This window comes from Penicillium nucicola (genome assembly GCF_028828085.1).
Source record: "Penicillium nucicola strain IBT 29836 chromosome Unknown utg000010l, whole genome shotgun sequence".
Classification (NCBI taxonomy): Eukaryota; Fungi; Ascomycota; class Eurotiomycetes; order Eurotiales; family Aspergillaceae; genus Penicillium; species Penicillium nucicola.
In genome coordinates, this window is record NW_026643134.1 from 391,953 (window position 1) to 408,325 (window position 16,373).

General features: G+C 52.0%; 5 protein-coding genes across 5 annotated transcripts; 3 read left to right on the top strand and 2 right to left on the bottom strand.

The window, feature by feature from the left end:
* Window positions 1–1,242: 1,242 nt before the first annotated feature.
* N7511_008679 (misato family protein) lies at window positions 1,243–2,982 on the bottom strand (the record flags this gene model as incomplete). Its single annotated transcript, XM_057131056.1, has 5 exons — window positions 1,243–1,504; window positions 1,574–2,085; window positions 2,156–2,594; window positions 2,654–2,856; window positions 2,911–2,982. The coding sequence occupies 5 exons, from the start codon at window positions 2,980–2,982 to the stop codon at window positions 1,243–1,245; spliced, it is 1,488 nt and encodes a 495-aa protein (XP_056979044.1).
* A 344-nt stretch (window positions 2,983–3,326) lies between these two features.
* On the top strand, window positions 3,327–5,852 carry N7511_008680 (uncharacterized protein; the record flags this gene model as incomplete). Its single annotated transcript, XM_057131057.1, has 1 exon — window positions 3,327–5,852. One exon carries the CDS (start codon window positions 3,327–3,329, stop codon window positions 5,850–5,852), a length of 2,526 nt encoding a protein of 841 aa, XP_056979045.1.
* A 528-nt stretch (window positions 5,853–6,380) lies between these two features.
* Window positions 6,381–8,533, bottom strand: N7511_008681 (uncharacterized protein; the record flags this gene model as incomplete). The annotated part of the gene is made up of 6 exons (XM_057131058.1): window positions 6,381–7,519; window positions 7,571–7,920; window positions 7,975–8,142; window positions 8,198–8,267; window positions 8,319–8,353; window positions 8,427–8,533. The coding sequence occupies 6 exons, from the start codon at window positions 8,531–8,533 to the stop codon at window positions 6,381–6,383; spliced, it is 1,869 nt and encodes a 622-aa protein (XP_056979046.1).
* Window positions 8,534–9,124: 591 nt separating this feature from the next.
* On the top strand, window positions 9,125–9,978 carry N7511_008682 (EXPERA domain-containing protein; the record flags this gene model as incomplete). Its single annotated transcript, XM_057131059.1, has 4 exons — window positions 9,125–9,329; window positions 9,384–9,547; window positions 9,606–9,837; window positions 9,899–9,978. 4 exons carry the CDS (start codon window positions 9,125–9,127, stop codon window positions 9,976–9,978), a joined length of 681 nt encoding a protein of 226 aa, XP_056979047.1.
* Window positions 9,979–10,644: 666 nt separating this feature from the next.
* N7511_008683 (uncharacterized protein) lies at window positions 10,645–15,796 on the top strand (the record flags this gene model as incomplete). Its single annotated transcript, XM_057131060.1, has 3 exons — window positions 10,645–11,343; window positions 11,400–15,109; window positions 15,163–15,796. 3 exons carry the CDS (start codon window positions 10,645–10,647, stop codon window positions 15,794–15,796), a joined length of 5,043 nt encoding a protein of 1,680 aa, XP_056979048.1.
* Window positions 15,797–16,373: the final 577 nt, after the last annotated feature.

The window sequence follows — 16,373 nt, forward strand, 5'->3', positions numbered from 1 at the left end:
CACATCCTCAAAATAAACTGGAGCTCGGTCCCTGTTCTCCATGTGTTGAAGATAAGAAAATGTGTGGGGAAACCTCACAAATGAGAATGAACATTCGAGACTCGTTCCGCGGGACATTGACCACGCTTTACCGCATTGAAGTCAATTGTAAAGAATGGGACCCATCGTAGGGTCCGGGAAAGACACGGAAGTGATTCTCGTTGCATTGGCCTGGACTTGCTCCGTGAGCAGGGTCCACGGTGGGTCCCAAAGGAAATTACCGATCGGAACTGATGTGGAAAGGATAATCAATGAAAAGTGCCTCACGAAGAGAACTTGGAAGTGGAATACAGTACAAGTGCCTGAGCGGCAGAGATGGTGACGTTACATGACTGCCGAGAGTATGCAGGAGAGAGAGAGAGGGAGCGTGGAATTTCCCCTGAGGGGTTAGGAAGGTGCCCGTCAGGTGGGTGATGTCAGCGGTTTCTTTGGTCTCTACACACATTGACTGGACTTGGCTTCCCTGACTTTGATCTGATTCACTTATTGACTTTTTCTGTTAGTGTGGAATCTGACTTTCCGCCCTTGGAATCCATTCTATGATGTCTTTGATCTTGACCTTGACCTGGTCCAATGTCTCGGAGATCGTGATACTACGAAGAGGTACAACACATACTCCGTACTATTGTCTAGAATTGTCAATTGGACCGATGATCCCTTAAGAAAACACATTACAGAGGACATCAGTTGGCGGGGATATGCAGTTGGAAAACCAGCCTTCTCACCCCTGTTAGTACATAGAGAGAGTCATACCATCAAGCCCCCCCCCCCAATATAATGCTTGTGAGGGGGGACCTGTCAGACGGGTAATGCGGGGAGTCACATTCATTCTCAGGGCCATAGTATCGTGTCTTACATATTGCAAATGTCTTAAACTCTGCCGCCACATGTTGGGGTCTACGCTAACCCTTAATATCTACGAATGGTTTCCGGGAGGCTGGTCCAGGATTATTGTATTTCCATACTCTTGAACGCCACGGACACATCCCCCGGTTTTCAAGCCCGCAGAATAACGGGCAGAGGCACTCATCTGGGAATAATTTGGTTCACCCCGGCTAAGTTTGGTCCTGAGGAATAGAGCAAACAGGGAAAATAAAAATATAATGGGCTAGCCGGCCTTGGCCGGCTACACCCTGGGATTCGTTTAATTGCGATGATATCAACACTGGTCATGGACCGGTTATGGACTAGGGCATGTTGGACTCAGTCATCCTCATCGTCCGAGCCACTACTCCACCCAGTCTCGTAGAATTCTCGAATCTCACCGAGACCATTGATCATATCTTCCCGCTCATCAACCGAGACCATGCGAGCGGCAGTTGCCGAAAGAGCCTTGATGCTGTGGGCTGTACGGGTCGAAGCGGTCAATGCGGAAAAAACGTCGATGCCAGTACCTGCTTTGGGAGTGGGGAACATGTCATGTGGGAAGCTGTCAAGCATAGGCAGGCTAAGGGGCGTATGGTAACTGGGTATAGACAGTGTGAGTTTTTCCTGGCTGAGACAATGATTGGGAATATGCCAAAAAAAGACATACCTTTGGAGCATCGCCTCCGAGTTGTAGAGTCTGAGTTTTCTGAGATGCCCAACATCCCTTTCATCTGTGGGCTTTCCCTCTTGTTCCAGTTCAGTTCCACGGGTTACCTGAACTTGATTGAAGATATGGGCGCCCTGGTGCTCCCCGTCATAAGCAAAGTCAATGTCAAATTCAGTTTGGGCTTTCGACGATCCTTCTTCATTGGATGACGTTTTAGTATGGCTGTCATTGATCTTATTGATCGAGGTTTGCAACTCGAAAATGGTGTGTGTGCCATCCTCTCCTGCCAGAGAAGCCTCGAAATGCTGGTACGGCCGCAGTCGGGAAGGCAGCGTGACGGTCTCAATGGCCGAAGCGATCAAGGCCGCCTTCTGCCATTCTGATTGGCGATCCACATTGAGGTAACTGGGAAGCTTGTGTGGCAAATCAATAATTGGGGCGTAGAGTGATACCTGTGGTGATATCGAGTACAGTGACCTGGCCTTGTTCGTATCTTTCTTGAACTGATGATGCTGTTCAAAGTTCAAAACTTAGCCAACCAACCCATCAACTCTTTAGAACGGTGTTCTTTGTGTTACTTACCCTCTGCGTTCTGGTGCCATCCTCAATAGCCCAAACCCAGATACTCTTCTTTCCGTATTCGTCCTTCAATCTCTCGACATACCGGGCTGCAAATCCACCCCAAGCATCATCTGACCCGGAAAAGAGTTGCAGGGCTCGTAATTGATCACATTCCTCGAGCAAAGGTCTCACATCACGGTCAATCAAATCATGTTCCTTGTCCAGGTTATGAAATAAGTCTTCTCCGACGTTCCAATCCTCGAAAGGCATAGTTTGGGAGTTCAGCTCGTATTCGTTCAGCTGAACTATAGAGCGTGGGTGGTAGAAAACTCGGTTGTAGTCTGACCAGTAGCGTACAGACTCCGAGGTTAGACGAGGAGCCTGAGTACCCAGATCCAAGCTTCTCTGATATTCACTGGGCTGGATTGGAGTTTGCCTTTGAACAATCTCTTGGCCATCCCTGCCAAATGTTAACTTTGATTGTTTCATCAATGTGTTTCATTACTTGACAAAACATACCATAGACCTTGGCCAGCATTATAGTCCTCGCTAAGTTCATAGAGGGCATTGTTTTTGCGCAAGGTACCGAAACCACCTTTGAGGTCGTAGATTACTGTCCGAGGCGTGTAAGTCTCAGAGCTGTCAGCACCGACACCCGGCCTGAAATGAACATCATGGTCAACATTGGACTCTTCGCTCTCGTTGTATGTAAAGTATGATTCCTGATATTAATGAGTTAAAAAAAGTTTGGGGCACCCGAGTGAGATTGATATTACCTGTAAGTTCCAGAAGTGGGTTGCCAGATAGTTGGCCCGCTGGCCTAGCTGAAGAGTAACAATTTCATGCATCTTAATGCAAGCAATAAAGAATATCCACAGTAGCCCGTCTGTCAATTTTGATATTGGCAATGCGAGTCTTAACGGCGCACAGACATGACGATAGGCGCTAGACCCGATGTGGTTCATATCTAGCACGTGAGGGGCTAACTGTATTGGGGAAGGTGCAGACCATCACCACAGCAACAGTCACATGACCTTCCAAAGAGGGCAATAAACATGTTTGTGTGGGTGCGTCACTTGGTGAAACTCCACAGTGATTTTCCCCCGTGGCATAATCCTTATTTTCTCATTCCTGTGATGCTCCTTTAACACTGTGATCTTCATCGGCTGGATCTACAAACTCAGCATCTGCGATGGAGTCTCCGACGCGTCTTCCCCCGAGCCCCTCAAAAGCCCTCCATCCGGTGTCGCCGGAACGCATGAATCAACAAACCATACCCGCGTCACCCTCGCTACCGGCCGACCTGCTTACACTACACCACAAAAACACCAGAGGCGTCTCAGAAGTGCAGGCCAAAGTGGCTTTCTTGAACGGTCTATCACGGGGCGCTAGTCCTGGTGGTTCTGCCTCCAACAATGCTGCCATACAGAGAGCTATCCTTGGTCGTGAGGAGGCCGAATCAGCCCTAGCTACCGCACAAGAAGAACTTTCCGAAGCGGAATCACGAGAACGCCGAATCAGCGAACGCCTTGAATCTCTACTCGAGGAACTACATGGAACCAAAGAACGCCAAGGACATGAACGATCAATTTTCGAGAAAGAAATTCGCAAGGCCCGCAAAGAGGCTTTCCGGGCTGGGTCGACTTTGGTGAAGCTCCAAGAGGAACTGAAACATTCAAAATCGGAACTCAAGGCACTTAAGGAAGAAGTAACAGCGGAACGAGAGTCCAAGGAAAAGGCCAAGCAAGAAGCATTTGAACGCGCCTACGCTCTCGCTGGTTTAACCGAAGAACTTGAAGTTCTCAAAGGAAAGTTTCGCTCTTTGGAAACAGACAATCATTCTAGCACCCTCGAAGTTCGTGCCCACGAGATTCGAAGAGAAGACTTCGGCAGGATGTCATTAGCCGAGGGCGACCTCGCTTTTTTGACTACACCACGGAGACCTAAGCGTGCGGCTGCAGGCTCCGTCCGATCCCCCGCCCTGCAACAAGACGACAGCGAAGCGGAAGCTACACCTCCCAAGCGCCCGCGTTTGTCCGATGTTGCGACCTTGAATGAAACACTAGCCTCCGAGGCACCCCCAATTGAAGTTGATGAAGATGTCTTGGAAGACTTGAAGGAAGATCTTGTGTTTGAGCGCCGCCGCAGAGTTGCCGCAGAAGAAATGGTCCATTTCTTGAACATTGAGTGTCAATTCGAACGCTGCTCCTGCCGCATTGCCGAGAGTCAAGGCCGTCGCTACATTTACGACCGGGATTACTACAACCAGTTCCAGAAGCCTGAAATTGAGGCCGCCGAGGCAGCTCAAGCTGAAACCTCTCGTGTCAAGGCTGCCGAAGCTGCGGAGGCTGAGCCCGCTGAAACTGGGGCTATCGAGGCTGCGCATGCCGAGATTGCTCGTCTCCAGGCTGCGGAAGCTGCGCGAGCCGAAACTGCTCGTGCTAAGGCTATCGAAGCTGAGCAGGTTGAGGCCGCTAGAATCGAGGCCATCGAGGTTGCGCATGCTGAAATTGCTCGGCTTCAGGCTGCGGAAGCTGCGCGAGTTGAAACCGCTCGTCTCCAGGCTGCTGAAGCTGCGCAGGCCGAGGCCGCTAGAACTGAGGCCATCGAGGCTGCGCATGCTGAAATTGCTCGTCTTAAGGCTGTTGAAGCTGCCCGGGTCGAGGCTGCTCGTATTCAAACTGCTGAGGCTGCTCGGGTAGAGGCTGCCCGGATTGCTTCTGTTGAGGCCGCGCAGGCTGAAGCTGCTCGTGATGAAGCCGCTAAAGCGGCCCAAGCAGAAGCGGCTCGAATTGAGGCAGCGGAAAAAGCAAAGGCCAGGGCTGTCCGTGAGGTGACGCCTCAGCGACACAGCGCTGAGGCTAGTATTGATCAGGTTATCTCTCCTCAACCCCCTGCGCGGGAACAATCAAGTCGGACTCCCGTTGATGAACCACCTACACCCCCGGTTCACCAACATTTTGAGCCTGCCGTGAAGGCTGAGCCCACTGACCCTCCAAAGATGCCGATGCCCGAGGAGCCTGTGATTACATTCTCACCCGAGACCGGAACATTCAAGGCATTCCCATCACCTATTCGAGACAACGTCCGACCTCTACGATTTGACTCCACGCCCGATCTTTCCCAGCCGCAGGAAGTTTCCCACGAGGAGCAAGTGAATCCCTCGGCATCGGTCCCTCATGTCGAGTCTTTCACACCATCTGGAGAGCCCGCCCCTGTGAGAACGCACCGTGTTGTTGCCTCCAATGTTTCCCGAAATCACTCGACAGCACCCCCACCTGCCGAAGTCAGACAGGCACGCAAGACTGAAAGAGACGCGCATGGACATCGCTCGAACGCACCTTTGCCCTCAGAAGCTAGGGCCGGGAGACGTGTCGAAAGAGACCAGTCTCAACCTTACCCTAAACCTGTAAAGAGAGCTCCTAGTCGTCAAGAGCCACAATCCCAGCGTACCTCTCACCCCGGTATCCCCGATACCCCCATCAACCGGGAAGAGGCCCTCGCTCAGATTAGAGCTCGACGTGGCCGTGCTCGCAGCCAACAACGATCAGTCAGTGCCACCGAGGCCAGTCGTGCAGCGCGCATTTCCGCCGGCTCCAACCCGAGTGCCACCCGGGGACCTCGACGTCTTCCCAACCTCCGGCCTGATTCCAAAACCGAAAACGAGGTTGGCGAACGCCGGGATATGAGTGCTCCCGTTCGGATGTTCCGACGTTAATGATCCCCTGGTGACGCTGATCCAAGATGCGTAATTATGTCTTTCTTCACTTTTGCATAGTCTGCCGGTGCTTCTCGTTTTCAATACCCCCCGGCGCTGCATAGTTCTGCTTCGGTTTCATTTGCATGGCGATTGGAAGCAATCTTATTTCTTGTTTCTTTGTTTTGGTCTTTATTGGATGCCTTATGTTTGTTTCACGAGTCTCACTATACTTCACATGGATTGATTGCCCTCTTCCACAATTCTCCTTCCCTCAACACATTTCGGCTTGAGTGTCCTTCGTTTTTCTTTCTTCATTTTTCCTATGTCACAATTCTCTTCTTGTGGATACTTTCAACTTTAGACTATTCGGTTACAATTTATTCTCTCATGGACATGACTTTGCTTGCTCAAACATCGTCTCTACCCTAGGTTCATTCATAGCTCGAAACAACTTTGAGATGTCAACATGCTCACCCCTTGCGAACAGTATATATGAGTCAAATCAACAAATGCACGGGTATATTCAACTATAGAGAGCCAGCTCATCTACAAAACTGAAATCCCACAGCAACGAATCCTGGCACTATCAACCTTGGCTGCGCGACCCCACCACAGCGAGACCAACTCCTCAACAAAGACACGATCAGCCGCACTCCAAACATCAAGTCCCATTTCCGCCATATCAGCAACGGTAATGGTAACAAGCCCATCGCCTCGGTCTTCAAAGCTGGCCCGAGACCCGGCCTGCGAAGGCGTATACGCACCAGAGCGCTGGCGCAGCAGCGGGCTATGTCCATCGTCCCCGTACATGGATTGACGCGACATGGAGAGCGAGAGATCTGTATCGTCTTCCGCGGGATCATCAATGTACGACGCATCATTGTATGGCACGTCGTCTTCGTCGTCGCGGACTTCACTGTCATTGCGGGCAATGGCGCCAGCGAGCGTCACAAAGATTTGAGATGTTAGTCGGCGGAAGTAGGCCACCAGGGCGACTTCTGCCGGTTGCTGTGCTGGGTCTTCTGGGTTGAACAAGCGACGGTTGCGCGAGGGGTTGGCGAGGGACTCGACGCTGGCGAGGAGGCGGGTATCTTGTTCTATTTGCTGCTCTTCTTCTTCCTGTGAGAGGCCGTCACGGTTCTCGCCGGCGGACGCCCACCAGATGAAGGACGTGTAGGCTAGTCTTGTCCAGGATAGGGGTTCGACGACGGTGCTGGGGGAGTAGGTCGAGTCTGTGTCTGAGTCTGGATCTGAGTCTGGGGTTGTGGGTCTATTGGAGAATTGGCGGAGACCGCGACGGAGCATGGAGAAGCGGCGGGCGTCACGCTGGGTTGCTTTCAGAGGGATATGCTGGGTTTGGTTTGGTTTCGGGCCTGTTGTGTGGACCAGAGAGATCTTGGGGAAGGTTCGCTCGCTGGCGTGTTGTGTGTATGGTGCCGGGAGGGTGATGAGCACGTCAAAGAGGTCCGGTTTCATTGTTAGAACTGTGTCTGTGGAGCATGCGATCCAGCTAGGGTCTGTTTCCGGGTCTAGTGTGCTTCTTGAGGGATCGAGCGAGGATAGGTAGGGAATGTCGTGGATACCGATATTGAAGAGGGGACGCGGACGGAGAGGTGGGATGCGATCTGACGGGAGGAACTGAAGGAGGGAGTTCGGTAGTGAGGCTAGAAGAGATAGATCATATACTGATGTCGATTAGCAGTTGGGTCGTTACTATAAAGCTCGAGAGAGTTTACCGTAATTGCATGGAGTATGCACGGGGGCTTCGCCCATGAAGAGGATGCGCTTGCGCAGCAAGGCTGCTCTGTACAGAGGGAAAACCAAAGGCCCGAAGGAGTCCATAAGGCCAGGAAGCGACGAAGCAGGGTGGTCTGGTGTCAGAGCTGGTCTTAACGTCTCAAGCACCATCGCATCGCTGAAGGCGCGGGTGCGATTCGGGTCATCTGGGCGCTCGCCGGGGCGGAATCGGAGACTCAAGGGCGAGTCCATTGGTGAGTCGGGGGCTGAGGAGTCAGGTCCTCCTATGCGATACGATTCCCAATAGTCAGACATCGGCTGCATGTCCTCCATGTTTGCGGCGTATTTCCTATCAAGCATAGGTGTTAGTTAGGAGCCCATCCGGGTGCCTGAAGATACGAACTGCGTAAGCTCCTTGAGCTTTGGTGCATGTCGCCAACTCTTGCCCAGTCGTCCTGTGCTGAGAGGTACTAGCACACCGATGGCGAACATCTTCGCATTGCGCTCGGCCTCCGTGGCGGGATAATTGAGGAACGCGCTGACTCCGGCATACTGCTCATGGACAAAATACCTGGAGCGCGTTAGTAAGAACAAATCAATCCTCTGCGAGACATCTTCAGACATACACCAGGTCCTCGGTCACATTGTGTAGTCCCGATGGCAGCGATTTGTATTCCACTACCCCTTCAACCTCCACTACACGACTAGGTCAGTTATGCGTCTTGGATGAGCAGGCTGACTGCTTACCTCCAGGGGCAGTTCGTTTCCATGAGACCACATATCTATTGTCGCAACCGGTCAGCGATAGATTCCCGAGCTAGACAGCTACGATGCCAGGGGAGGAGTAAGAATTACCCGGTCCTGATGTCGAAGCTGATCACAAACAGGGCGGCAATTCCAGGAGGTGACTCCATGGGGGGACGGTGGACGTCAATGCCCAGTGGTCTAGGTTCGGAAGCCATTGTGAGGGAGAATCATAGAAGGCGACTCCATTGAAGATGTCGGGGAATCACGGTAATGAGAGGGGTGAGCCTCGTAAGGTCCCTATGTTTTGTGCCTGAGGCAGAACATCGGGATCTATACTTTGACTTGATTGTTGATTGGTTGTCCACTATGAGTATACCGATTTTGGTATGAGAATTTGATATGGAAATCATCCAAGCATTTCCCAAATGGGCCAGTTTCCAATTTTTTGTCAGTGTCAGTGTCTTGGTCTGATTGTGGTAGGTAGATATATAAGTTCAGTTGCTAGCTAACAATGTTGCGAGTCACGTTACCACTTTCCTTTCGACCTGATAGTTGTAGAAAGAGATCAGTGGATGGAAACAGTGATGCAGGAGCATTCTGGCATGGTTATGATCAGTGCAATATTCCTATTCGAATTGGACTAGAGGTAAAGGATTGTGTTCTCACCATCTCCACCGCCCCCGAGCCAAACATTCTGACACCTTCTCATTGACAGTCTTTATTTAGCTTACAAGTTAAGTTACATTGGGACTAGACACTTCGAACCCCGTGGTTTCTACCTCAGCCTGTCTGTCTGATCTGACACCATGCATGAGAGCTCTTTTCATCCTTACTACCCCCTTGATGCCAACATCGTAGGGTATGAGCCCAACCAAACACCGCTTCTGGAGCTCCTCTTCTCTGCTGGTGGAGCCTGTACTATACTCCTCGGTGTGACTTTTGTACTGGCCAGCTATGTACGACCGACACTACGCTTGGCAGATCGAATTGCCATTCTGTGGTTTGTCCTCTGTAAGAAGCCAATTGCAATTCACCCCGAAGCATGAACACTGACAATAGGGTTAGCCGGAACAGTGCACTGTTTCTTCGAGGGCTATTTCATGATCCACCATGAACACATGGCATCTGCCCAAGACCTGCTCGGGCAACTCTGGAAAGAATATGCCCTGTCCGATTCTCGATATATGACCTCGGACACGTTGGTCCTTTGCATGGAGACCATGACGGTGGTAAGCTAGACCACGACGATGCCACCGATTCACCGATTCACCGCTGATTCACCTCCAGCTCCTGTGGGGACCCCTGTGCTTTGCTGTTGCATACTTGACCGCAACCAGGCATTCCCTGCGCCACCCATTCCAGGTCATTGTCTGCATGAGCCATCTTTACGGCGACTCGCTGTACTATGCGACCAGTCTGGTTGACCATGCCCATGGACGGCCGTATTGCCGACCTGAGCCGTATTATTTCTGGCTGTATTATTTCTTGATGAATTTTATCTGGATTGTAGTCCCGTTCTGTATGTTGTGCAGCTCCGGACCGTTATTCCCCTTCTCGGCTAACCTGGGATATTTTTATAGATTATCTGTGTGGCAGCATCACCACTATCTCGGCCGCAATTAAGCGACAGGAACAGCCGGAAGACCAGAAGACTAAGTAGCTCCTCTTCCGTCATAGCTTATATTGTGGAGGGGCGCCCTGTGGAGCAGGGTTAGGCCAGAACAGCGGGCATCATAGAGGAATCGACCATTATTAGGGGCTCAAACAGGGCGATCAAGGCAGAGAGAGAGATGACAGGGACTAGGGCACGTAATAGACTAGCATTTATATCAAGAGATATGCAAGACCAACCAGACTAAAAGACCGAAATCACCAGTACTCACGGATACCTTCAAGTACAAAAGACCAACCCTATGACGCTGCAGAACCACCTGACGCGCAATCCTTTTTAAACAAATGATCTCCTCCTGTGATCATCAAGTCCTCAGGTGCGCAATCCTTGCTTAAGAGACCGTCCAGACTGTCCAGACTGCTCAGACGATTCCGACCATTCAAACTATTAAAGACTATGGTTGGGCGGCAGCTCCGTTTCCCAGCAACCAGTTAGTGAGAGGGGCTTATCGAGTCAGCCCCAACTTTGTTTATGATCCCTGAAGGCTTTGCGATCGTCAAATGCTTGACCTGCAATAATCCATCTGGACTGACCAGAGACTTAGGGGTCAGGTTTCTTGGTAATTATCCACCGCCGTCGCATCACTGGATGTCAACAAACCCGCGTGTCGGGTCCCTGGAACTGCTGCTGACCGTTTCTCTGCAATAGAGACCGATGCCGTCTCCTGCGACACCCAAACGCCCCTCCAACAGTGGAGGCACTGCGAAGGCCAAGTCACTGGACATTGGAGAGCCCTTGGGCGTCCACGATACAAACACCGTTCGCTCTCGAGTACGGAAATGGCAACAACAAGGCGGCGGAGTGATCACGGTCGATGACGTCTGCGCAGAAGAAGATGAAAATGCCACGAAGCCCAAACCGAAGCCAGCCAAAGCCAAACCAGAAAAGCTAGAGCGACCGAAGGAAACCCCGCCCGCGGTAAGGAAGCGCAGCCACAGTACGCCGCGCAAACGAGTGATTAGCGACGAACACTGGAAAAAGACACGAAATCGAGCCTCGACGCAATCTTCGTCACGTAACCTACCTCCGCCCAAGCGCATTTCCGAATATACCACGAATGATGGACAGCCGAGAGCCTCGCGATCGAGACGCAACGACAGCGAAGATGAGCGAGACGTTCCTCGACTCTCAAAGCGAAGCTCTGGGGCGGGCCCCAGATCTCCAGTTCGAGACTCGATGCCCAGCACTCGCAATATCCACATAATCACCGAGAGCGACTACGAGACAGACAGCGGCAAGCCCGGGGCGGCCTCAGAGCTTTCGGATAGGCACAGGAACCGATCGCCTCCCCCGCAGATGCGTGGGCAGCGAGCGAAGCAGACTTCTCCGAGTTGTCAAAGAGGCGTGCTCGCGGTGCGCCAAAACCGCCAAAAGGAGGTATCTTCGCGCACATGATCGATGAGTCCAAGAAGATGTTTGGGAAGCCTGAGCCAGAACCACCCAGACCTACGCCGACTCCAACCGCAGGCCGTGGAGCCAAAATTGAGGCGTGGCTGTCTGAGACACCAGACCCCTTTCTGGACGAAGTCGAGAACAAAAGTGATCTGCCAGCCCCATTGGATCTGAAGTCAGGCCGAGCAAGGCGGTCGAAAAGACTTGCAGATGGAGAGCTACAGACTGGCACTGAGTCTGAACCATCTGTGATCAGTGATTCTCGCCCGAAGAGCGCCGTGAGTCGACACTCGAAAGGCAAGGAGAGCATTTCTTCGACCGACAAGTCATCCAAGTCCCAAGAGCCTGAAACAGGCGAGGGATCAAACCGATCAAGTATAGACAAGAGCTCAAAGTCATCTACTAAGATCAAGGAAGAGAAGCCGATTCAGGACAAGCCGTTCGAAGAAAGCATCGCACCCTCAGAATCCGAGACCCAGCTCTTGTCAGAAGAATCAGAAGTTTCGGGCCATAATGCACCTGTGCCACTTGGAAACAGCAAACCTTTCCCTAGTACTGGTTATCATAGACTGTCGACAATCGCCTCGGTTGAAACTCTCAGCACTACTGTTACGGATGGAGCTGCACCCGCACCCAAAAAGGGAACGAACGACAAACACCAGTCGAAGATCGTTGAGGAAGCAGAAGAAGCAGAAGAAGCAGAGAAGGATGACCAGTTTGATCCTGAATCCCTCCCTGTCGTGTCGTCCCAGTTGAAACGACGACTCACAAATCATAATGATCTGATGTCTGTTTTGTCCATTTCGACATCCCGAAGGGGAAGCACTCGATCTAATCGCAGTATCCGTACCAATAAGAGTCGATTGGCACACGCCACCGTTGACGATCTGCTTCAAGAGCTCGTGGGTGACGAGACAAAGTACATGCGGGAACTGAAGACATTGGTCGGAGGTGTCATTCCAGTACTTCTGACTTGTGTGCTCTCTAGATCTGACTCTGCAATTGCTGCAGGTCTTTTCCGCCCGTCTCTGGACCCCGAAGATGATGTGAACTTCTCAAAGCCCATTGTCAACATGGGTGTTGCAATTGAGCGCTTGAAGAACCTGCACAAGCGGATCCCTCAAGATAACGCGGATGCACTGCTTACCTGGGCACAAGGTGCCCAGAGAGTTTATCGCGAGTACCTGAAGGCATGGCGACTTGGTTTCAAAGATGTCATTGTCAATCTCGCTCCCCTTGAAGAGGACGAGTCCTCTCAAAACGCGGACACAAAGAGCCTAGACGAAGGCCTGGAGCGGGACGAGAATGGCGATATCATCGATAGCAACGGAGAAAAAGTCGATGTCGCCTATCTCCTGAAGCGGCCTCTAGTGCGACTCAAGTACTTGGCTAAGAGCTTCAAGGGCATTAACCTGCTGGCACCATCCACCAAGGCCGAGGAAATGGCCACAGCTTACCAGAGTCTTGTCTACGATGCTCGAAAACGTGTTCGAGACGAACGATCGAGATTGGAAGATGACTCTGCTGCTAGTATTGATCCAACCCGTACTAGGGACCCCATGACGTTGGGTGTCCTCCGAGGTATAGCTATTGATCAGACTCGCCATGTTCGAGCGCGCGATTTCTTCAACCTATCTCTATACCACTCTAGTGGTCAGCTGGTGGACTGCCGGGCCGAGCTGTTATACCGAGACAACCCTTCAAGCAAAGGACCCGGAGGTGATCTACTCATTTGTGAGATTGACCACTCCGATCGTTGGTTGCTTTTCCCTCCTATGGATGTGCGATGTGTCTCAGCTCGCAGGGGGGAATCCAGGCAAGAGATTGTGATCATGCTGCGTAGTGCTCCTGGGGATACGACCAAGTACTGGCAAGAACTGATCTCACTCCGCATTGACGAAGAAGAAGTCGGAGCTGAGTGGGTACAATTGCTTGGTTCGGACCCTATTCCACCGTCAATCTGCCGAAGTCAAAGCTTCATCAGTCGAGCTAAGCAGAATAAGGCCCGCAAGCCTACCGCCAGTGGCTCACCCCCTAGGTCCAATTACAATGACGTTGATGTTCCGATCGGCGAGAAGGCCACTGGACGACGTCGCTCATTGACTCCAAAGGAACATTTCTCGGAGCCCAGTACTGTCAGCTCTGCTACCGACGCAAGAAGCTCTTTGTACTCTACCGCCACCCGAGAGACTGACTACACCACCGGAGGATCAGATTTGTCCGCAAAGCCATCCCGGCCTGATCTGCCTCTACTTCCTTCTACTGATCCTCGGAACTCGCCTACTAGCCCCGAGAAATCGTCCGCGGGACTCAAACGATCCAAAGCCAAGAGATTTTCGCGCTATGGCGAAATCCCAGCTTCGGAGACTGCATCCCAACAGACTGTTGTATCCGACAAGCCTGATGACAGCACTGTTGCATCTTCACCAGCAGCTACACCCGCACCGAGCACCCCAGCGGCTATTACGCCAACAGCCAGCAGATTCTACGGTGGTGAGATGACTGATTCTGCGGACGCTCGCTCTCCAAGTCAAAAACCCTCGAGAATCCCTCAGAAAACCCCACAGAAGTCACCGCAGAAGACACCTGCTAGAGAGTCGCCCGAACCCGAATCACCAAGGGTATCATCTGTGCCGTCAGCCGTTCTTCCTTTGATCCCCAAGATCCGAACTCCCAGTAGTCAGACCCATCTGTCTACCCCAACAACTGTTGATGACGACGAGGAAGATTATCCTCCACTGGATGCGCTCCCAGAGCGCGAAATTCCAGAAACACCCACAAGATCCAAGAGGAAGAAGTCTCGCAGGAGACACAAGTCATCCGATGACAGTCCTCCGCCTCCCCCACCTCATCGCTCACCCAGCCCTTCCACTGGCAAGCGTTCCAGTACTCCAGTCCTCACTTCTAGCAGTGGTGGACTCAAACGTCGTGGCTCCTCTCCGCTGAAGCACGAATATGAGCCTTCAACCGCTTCGGACTACACAGAGACCGATTCAGATGCGTCAACCGTCCGACACTACTCCTACTCCTCGTCTGAGTACTCTCGATCCGCTGGGTCGTCCGATTCGGAGGACGACTATTCATCCGTGTCTGATGAAGATGAAGATTATCAAGACACCCCCAAGGCTAGAGCGGCTGAATCGACTCTTGAAGGCAGCTCTCTCTCGCCCTCTAACTCTGCTTCACAAGGAGGATACCGTGCCGTGCCACTGCAGCCAACCAAGACATCCAAAACAGTTGCAGGTGTTTTCGCCTGGTCCGAAAAAGGAAGCTGGGAGACTCTGCTTCCTGAGGATTGTGATATTATTGTCAGCCCTGGTCTAATTGAAGCCTTCAAGATGGGATCTGATCCCAATTCCTCATCAAGGCCGCTGATTTCTCTCGAACTTACGCCACTCGTTCCGATTCGTCGTGGCACTGCCATCGACATCAGCATTCGCTCTCCCCCCACTGAGCGGTCCAAGATCACAACCAGTAATAACATCATGTTCCGCTCGCACAGCCCCGATGACTGCGATGCACTCTACGGCCTGATCAACCAAGCAAGAATCAACAACCCGACCTACATTGCTCTCCAAAACGCCCGTGGACCATTCACCGGCCACCCCGTTGCATCCTTCGAGCCTGCCACGAAGAACGGTGGAGGCCTCTTCGGCTGGCCCCGCCGCAGAAAGAGCTACCGCGCCTCAAGCTCCCCCGCTCTCTGGCCGAAGGATCCGAAAGCAGTGTAGGAACCATGAGCAGTGCCTTCTCCGCACTGAAGCGCTTCGGTGCCGGCAGCAAGATGTTCAACATCTCCCGTTCGACAATCGAATCCCGCGCCGGCCGTGAAGACAGCCTCCACTCCGGCTCCGGCGATTCTGGCACCAACCCATCCCCCAATTCAGGAATCGGCCGTATCGCAGCAGCAATCAAGGGTGCAGACGGTATCGGACTCTCGAACGCCAAGATCCGCCTGTACGCCCGTGAATCCGCCTCCAAATGGCGCGACATGGGCGCCGCCCGCATGACCATCATGCCCGCCCCGCCCAAATCCCCCTCTCGCCCAGGTACAGCCGTCAGTGGCCGCAGCGATAGCAGTATACAGAGGGGTGATACCGACGGCGCGAGCGGTAGCTCCCCACCCGCCTCAGGGGCAGCATCTCCACGCCGCGGCGTTGAGACCGAGAAACGCATTGTCATTCGGGGCAAGACTCGCGGCGAGACTCTATTAGATGTCTGTCTAGGCGAGAGTGCCTTTGAGCGCATTGCTCGTACGGGCATTGCCATTTCCATTCGCGAAGAGAATGAAGACGGATCCGTGGCGAAGAAGGGTGGTGTTGCGACGGGTTCTGGCAAGATTTTCATGATTCAAATGAAGAGTGAAGCCGAGGCGGCTTATACCTTTGGGCTTGTTGGCAAGCTTAGGTATTAGTGGGGATGATTAATGAGTCTGGCATGGATATATGAGCCAGGTGGATTTGTATGTGTGAATATGGGATTGATGTGGATATGGGTTTGTATTTGGGTGGTGTATTGTGATTGTGCTGGTTGGCCTTTTTTCTTCTTCTCTCTCTTTGATTATCATCTTTCCTTTACTGACTTTCTTTTCTCTGTCACTTTTGTATATCGTCAGTCACTTAATGACTCCTTTCTTTCATAGATATCATATCCCATCTATGGGTTCTCATATACTTCTTCTGAATGTTATCTTCATTCTATGAAATCTTGTTCTTTTGGTCCACGTTACATGTCTTAAAAGTGCAAGAGCTTCCTGGAGCTGGATTTATCGAATTTTATTCTTCAAGGATTACTAGACTGAAAACTCCAGCGTCGGATCATTGAGTGCAAGGGGACGTTGTTTCACTGTACACCTCATTTGATACTTCCTGTGGATAGCTCTATTGATGTAAATTTGTATCTGCTGTATCCACGTACGTAAGAATCTAAACAGAGATCCAGCCATAACAACATGCAAATGCCGCTACCCAGACAATACCTCGAGCCCAACA